The sequence below is a fragment of the Helicoverpa armigera genome, chromosome 4, assembly GCF_030705265.1.
Source record: "Helicoverpa armigera isolate CAAS_96S chromosome 4, ASM3070526v1, whole genome shotgun sequence".
Lineage (NCBI taxonomy): Eukaryota > Metazoa > Arthropoda > Insecta > Lepidoptera > Noctuidae > Helicoverpa > Helicoverpa armigera.
In genome coordinates, this window is record NC_087123.1 from 5719859 (window position 1) to 5725981 (window position 6123).

Below are 6123 nucleotides of genomic sequence, written 5' to 3' on the forward strand. Positions count from 1 at the left end.
AACACGTAATACAATTGAAGAGTTCCCTCAACTCTCAGGTTTCCAAATCCTATCTGACCATGGAGACCTGGATGACAAAGATACTAATCGGGAAGATTATCCTTTCAAATGAAATTTTAAAAAAATCAAATCAGTTGGTCCAAATGAAAAAAAGATACATTTGTATGTATAGAAAGACGTAACTTTTTTAGATATATAGATTTAGAGCTTTGGCAACACTGTTCAACGAAACTTCAAAATCAATTTGACAATTTTGACAAATGCGACGATGCTACGACGCGACGCAACGCTACGAAAATAAATATTCGTTTTGCCGTATTTTGTGTAACTATCGAAGTATTAATTAATTCTATCAGTGTTTTAGTTAATCATCCAAAATGGTTAAGCTTACGACAGAGTTGATACAAAACTCTATGCAATACATGAATCCATGTCGTGATCGCGAATTAGATCTTAGAGGTTAGTATTTGGACTTGAGATTAGGGAATTTTGTATTTAATATCATATTAATATCTTAATTTATATAGATGAACGCAATGATATTATATTTTTATGTATTTAATTTGCATTCTCACTATCTGTCTATCTATATCTATCTTCCCGCCTTATAGGTTACAAAATACCGCAAATTGAGAATATGGGCGCTACATTAGACCAGTTCGACACCATCGACTTCTCAGATAATGATATCAGGAAACTGGACGGATTCCCGCTACTAAAAAGGATCAAATGCTTGTTGTTAAATAACAACAGAATTGTGTAAGTACTGAAATACATACAACTACCCACCAGCACTCAGAAAACATTAACTAGCTTATTTATCCCTTACTAGCTTCTGCCAGCGGTTACACCCGCATCCCGCGGGAACTACTTCCCGTACCGGGATAAAAAGCCTATAGCCTTCCTCGATAAATGGGCTATCTAACACTAAAAGAAATTTTCAAATCGGACCAGTAGTTCCTGAGATTAGCGCATTCATACAAACAAACAAACTCTTCAGCTTTATAATATTAGTATAGATTTCATATAAAATTATAGTTCATATGGTCATAATAAACCTACATATTTTAATTACAGGAGAATCGGTGAAAATTTGGAGCAATACATACCTAATTTGGAGTCTCTGGTGTTGACAAACAACAATATTAGTGAATTGGGTGATTTAGACCCTCTAGTCACACTGCCTAAGCTCAGAGCACTGTCGCTGCTGCATAACCCAGTCTCAAACAAACAGCATTACAGGTAAATGTCATTTTCCCTCTGTAATAAGTAAAATGTGTTGACAAAACTGCTTGGTGTGAGTTCCAAGTACATAGCTCAGAAACAATAACTCCTCTTTGCTCACTTTGTCCCTTTTGTTTTTTAGAGCATATGTGGCTTTCAAATTCCCAGAGCTCAGGTTACTAGATTTTAGAAAAATTAAACAAAAAGAAAGAGATGAAGCGAATGCATTGTTCAAAAGTAAAAAAGGAAAAGAGATGCAGAAAGAAATTACGAGAAAGGCAAAGACGTTTGTTCCTGGTGGAAATATGCCTGATCCCAAAGTTACAAGTAAGTTTATATTTATTTACCTTTTTGTTATATAACAATTTTATTTGATTTAATCTGGACACAAAATATAAGAAAACTGATATTACTCCTTAGAGACTTTTTGGAGAGTTTAAACCTTTATGTATCCACAAGGAGCTTGTATTTAGTGTGTTCAGTAAGATTTAACTTGTTTCTGTTACAGACCTCACTCCACAAGAGATCCATAAGATTCGTGAAGCCATCAAGAATGCTTCATCTCTGCAAGAAGTGGAGAGGTTGACGAGAATGCTTCAGTCAGGCCAGATTCCCGGACAGAAACCATTACAACCGTCAGCACAGCCAAATGGCCAACGTAAGATTCATTATTATATAGCTTTGAATAGTATTCAAATTGTCATTATCAAGCGTCTTACAGTGAGTTGCACCAGTCAACTATTACTGAACCATTGATTTAACCATTGGGCGGCTATTTCACGGCTGATTAAATGGTGCAACTCATCCTTTCTGTTCTCCATCTGAACAGTCATTCCTTTAGTGGTGTATTCTTGACAGAATAGTTGTGGACACATCCCAATCCAGTCTTGTGCCACCTATGCCACAGATGTTTTCTTAAGCAGAGATACTGATTTAATCACTGTGGCTATACCAAATTTCACTTTTAGGTCCAAATTGAGAATTTGAGCAGCTTTACTTATTTTTGAGAACTTTTCTTTTTGTCTCTCTGTTCCAATCATCCAATCAGTCTTCTGACTATGAGCAGATATGGGGAAGTTTAAATATTTTTGAGAACCGACAACCAAATGTACGAATTCTTATGATTCCAGAAGATGAAGAGGAGGAGATGGAGACGGATCAAACAAATGGCCAGTAAAGAGGTTAACTACAACAAAAATTACAGACTTTCCTTATTTTGCTGTATAGAACAGATAATACAGCATGATATTTACTTTTTTTTCTTAGTTTTAATCAAACGGATTGCGATTATGTTAAGCTGGTAAGAACAGAGTTGAGTTCTACACTACATATTTAGCTTTTAAGACTGATACTACACTAAAAGGTTATTGAGTGAAAGAACAGATACCTACTCCTAATACAGAAACTGCTACAAGTATTACAGAATTTCACAAATAAGCACTGTTTTTGAGTGCATATGCCAAGGTGGCATAACCCAATTTCATGAAAAGCCATTTTTATATCTACTGGTTTTACGATGTTACCTGAAAAGAACTCCATACTACAACTGTTTACTTCTATTTTTCCAATAAAAAAAAAATCCCATCAAATTGTCTTATTATTTATTTTCACGATTTAATTGTCATTTATATAAAAATTGTTTTGCCTTTAAATATAATAATTCGTCATTGCCAGCATCTAAATACACAGTATAAATATCAGGTAGAAGTACCATTCGTCCAATTAAATCTTTTATAGAAGGCCTTTTATCAGGCAATATTGAAAGCATTGCGTCAACGATGTCCTGCATGCTTCTGTCATATATAGTCAAATCAATGGGATGAACGTTGCCGCTCGTAATGGCCTTCACTAAGCCAACTAGTGTCTGCAAACCAAAAAATAAATATTAGTGCACTTGGCATGACGCTGCCGTTGTAGGCCAGGAACGAATATGGTAATAATACGTTTGCAAATTCTAAGGATAAACAGGAGCAATTTTTGCAACCTTTAACGTTTTTCATCATATCTTGGTTTAAGCTAAATAGGGTAAGTAAATGTATTTCTGGAAGGCGGAAGGGGCACACCGTACTCTCGAGTAAGAAACGACCATATCCCTCTCTGCCTGAAAACTGTGTACATACATAATATTTTTATGGTGAGCTTACCTCAGCATCAAATGCCCTCTTGTGTGTACACATTTCATAAAGTAAACAACCAAGCGCCCATACGTCACTTTTGTTACAATATGGTTTACCTTCGCACAATTCTGGGGCCAAGTAATAAGGCGTGCCTATAACAGTCGATGTTTTCTTAGCACTGAAAAGATTTAATAATACTTTAACACTTAAATTACCCTTATGATATGTAAACAACTTTGCTGACATCTACCCACCTCGCCAACATTTTAGATATTCCGAAGTCACCTATCTTGACCACTACACCATTTTTGCCAGTCAAGAGAATATTTTCTGCTTTTAAATCTCGATGAATTATATTTTTACTATGGATGTAGTTTACTCCTAACAGAACTTGGCAAAAATAAAAAAGTATTTCCTGTTAACCATAACAATAAATTAAAAAAAAGTGAGACAACGAAAAATAAATATATCCTTCTTAGTAGGTACCCACTCACCTGTTGTTGCAATAAGTTGGGACACCTCTGATACATATACTCCGCTAGATTCCCGCTAGTGGCATATTCCATGGATATCATAACATGATTATCAGTGTAGTAACATGCATACAATTTTATGATATTCGCGTGATTCAGGGAGGATAAAATCTTGACTTCATTTGCTATATCCTGAAAAATTAAACTATCTAAATATAACTACTGGCTACCTCTTTATAGAGTTGCAAGAAGCAGTTATGTACCTGTTTATGATCTTGAAGCTTAATATTTAATTCTATATCCTTAACTATCGTCATCTGAGGACTATCTCGCTTTTCACATAAATATACATTTCTGAAAATCACGAAATAAAGCTTTACATTGTACTGAGTATAACAAATGAGTATCAATCATCCCTTTGCTACAAGTCTTATAAATAACGTGTACGTACCCGTAAGTCCCTTTACCGACTGTTTTCAAGACATTCAAGTTTTGATTTTTAAATCGTTTTGTTATACAGTCCATTTTTATTGCTTATACTAACATTGCTTTACTTAATTAAATTGAAAGGCATTGAAATCGGTCACCATTAGAATAACAAACAAATATTTTGAACTACCCGCTTTCGAGTAACACTTTTAGTGATGGACTCAATTGTATAGAGAAGGAATAGAGGATTTCAATTTTTTATTGTAGACTCATAGATTAAATTCTGTTATCCTCACTGAATACAAGTATTGATTTGCAGCAGCGGCAGTGATATTATAGAGAGGACAAAATATTCACGTATTTTTACAATAAATATATGTACATACGCGACTCTACTACATCTACAGCGCAAGTTAGTCGATATAAACAATTATCTCACAACACTAGGTAGCGCATCTCTAGCGCTGCCTGACTTTTCCCAATCAGCTGGATATAAAATCAAAATTTGTAAATAATTTAAGGCCTAAGGCTCGTAAAGGCCTTATTTGTTAATTACTATCAAGAAAAAATACCTGGACCAGAAAAATGGGTCAAATTATGGGAACTTTGGGCACACGGAATGTTGGTCTTCAAATGAACGATCAACCAACATTCGACCCTCATATCGGATTTGATCAAGAGCGAAAACCAAGAGGTAAAGTGTAAATTACGCCCGATAACGAACTCTTACTTTTAGATCTTGTTTTCAGTATTCTATGTTATAAATTCAATCAAAAGCAAGAGTTACATAATTTTTGTTTAGGTTATGTCGCAGTCAAAACAAAGTGTTATTGATACTTGAAATGTTTGGAAATTAAAGACACAATTTAAATTAAAATACAATACTGAGTCAACAGAAGATTAGTACCTACTTTCACTTATTAAAAGATGATTCTCCAACAAAGCAAATACTTTATATGGACAACTGTTTTTTTTCAGTAATGGTTGCTCGTGAGGAAGATCTAATTTCTGCCAAGATCCCACATCAAAACCGTGACTACTGTGCTCATTACTTGCTGGACTACCAGTCGTGCCGCTACAAGAATATGCCACTCTTGTACAAGTGTGCCCATGAGAGACATGCCTATTTGACCTGCGAAAAGGATGAGTATGTCCACACACTCGTAACTCATTTGTACATTATAAAATTATTACCAGTTTCAAGTCTTGCTTTTTTGGGTTAGGAGATTCATAAAATTAAGCTTTTAGAAAGCTTAATTTAGGTTTTACCATAAACTTGTCTATCAGTTTTATCACAAAAACATTTAACACTAATATGATTTGTTTTTGTCACATTGACATTATTTTTCTTATAATGTTAACCAAATGGCTTTTCAAAATTAATCTGAAGAGTTTGTCCTATACAATGTTTTAAAGAAGGTTGTTATGCTGTTAGTATTGAGGCTAAGTTAACATAAAATCTAACTCTTATTTAGGTTCATAAAATTTTGCCCTCGAAAGACTTTTCCAAACAAGAGTTAGAAATATTCTTTTTACAAAAGTAATAAGTGCAGCAGTGACTACATAATAATCCATTGTTACAGCTATATAATCCGCATGAAAGAATTTGAACGCGAGCGTCGTCTCCGGCTTCGTGAAAAGCGGCTTGTTGGTGTTGCATAAAAGAATTTGTTTTATATCCATCATATTTATTAGAAAATTATGTTGTAAAAGGGTGTAAATAGACCGTAAAAACCGCTTAATATTATTTGTTTATAAAACCCCTATTCTCCTTGTGTAATTTGTTAATCCATTTCTTTTTTTCCTTTTTACAACGGAACAGAACAACCTTCTTGGACTGACCACCAAAAAGAACTTACAAAATGTCTGTTTAATATTAT

General features: G+C 34.2%; 3 protein-coding genes across 4 annotated transcripts; 2 read left to right on the forward strand and 1 right to left on the reverse strand.

The window, feature by feature from the left end:
- Positions 1–254: 254 nt before the first annotated feature.
- On the forward strand, positions 255–2813 carry LOC110384116 (U2 small nuclear ribonucleoprotein A'). Its single transcript, XM_021345222.3, has 6 exons — positions 255–459; positions 612–759; positions 1078–1242; positions 1367–1551; positions 1733–1882; positions 2355–2813. Exons 1-6 carry the CDS (start codon positions 378–380, stop codon positions 2399–2401), a joined length of 777 nt encoding a protein of 258 aa, XP_021200897.3. The 5' UTR covers positions 255–377; the 3' UTR covers positions 2402–2813.
- LOC110384115 (serine/threonine-protein kinase Nek8) lies at positions 2807–5288 on the reverse strand. Of its 2 annotated transcripts, none has more exons than XM_064034261.1 (6): positions 5155–5288; positions 4078–4168; positions 3836–4006; positions 3596–3756; positions 3369–3519; positions 2807–3088 (listed from the first exon to the last, which is right to left on the reverse strand). In XM_064034261.1, the coding sequence occupies exons 2-6, from the start codon at positions 4129–4131 to the stop codon at positions 2846–2848; spliced, it is 780 nt and encodes a 259-aa protein (XP_063890331.1). In that variant the 5' UTR covers positions 4132–4168; positions 5155–5288; the 3' UTR covers positions 2807–2845. The 2 variants fall into 2 exon arrangements, with proteins under 2 accessions (XP_063890331.1, XP_021200896.3); XM_021345221.3 differs by lacking the exon at positions 5155–5288 and adding an exon at positions 4266–4423.
- Positions 4677–5979, forward strand: LOC110384117 (NADH dehydrogenase [ubiquinone] 1 beta subcomplex subunit 7). The gene is made up of 3 exons (XM_021345223.3): positions 4677–4937; positions 5222–5390; positions 5827–5979. Exons 1-3 carry the CDS (start codon positions 4829–4831, stop codon positions 5903–5905), a joined length of 357 nt encoding a protein of 118 aa, XP_021200898.1. The 5' UTR covers positions 4677–4828; the 3' UTR covers positions 5906–5979.
- The last annotated feature ends 144 nt before the right edge of the window (positions 5980–6123 follow it).

Coding starts and splice junctions, on each gene's coding strand:
- LOC110384117 (XM_021345223.3), top strand. CDS start 4,829: ATGGGTCAAATTATGGGAACTTTGGGCACACGGAATGTTGGTCTTCAA. Junction 4,938..5,221: donor TCAAGAGCGAAAACCAAGAG/GTAAAGTGTAAA, acceptor GTTTTTTTTCAG/TAATGGTTGCTCGTGAGGAA. Junction 5,391..5,826: donor TTGACCTGCGAAAAGGATGA/GTATGTCCACAC, acceptor CCATTGTTACAG/CTATATAATCCGCATGAAAG.
- LOC110384115 (XM_021345221.3), bottom strand. CDS start 4,339: ATGGACTGTATAACAAAACGATTTAAAAATCAAAACTTGAATGTCTTG. Junction 4,007..4,077: donor AGCTTCAAGATCATAAACAG/GTACATAACTGC, acceptor TTAATTTTTCAG/GATATAGCAAATGAAGTCAA. Junction 3,757..3,835: donor CCAACTTATTGCAACAACAG/GTGAGTGGGTAC, acceptor TATGGTTAACAG/GAAATACTTTTTTATTTTTG.
- LOC110384116 (XM_021345222.3), top strand. CDS start 378: ATGGTTAAGCTTACGACAGAGTTGATACAAAACTCTATGCAATACATG. Junction 460..611: donor TCGCGAATTAGATCTTAGAG/GTTAGTATTTGG, acceptor CCCGCCTTATAG/GTTACAAAATACCGCAAATT. Junction 1,883..2,354: donor AGCACAGCCAAATGGCCAAC/GTAAGATTCATT, acceptor TTATGATTCCAG/AAGATGAAGAGGAGGAGATG.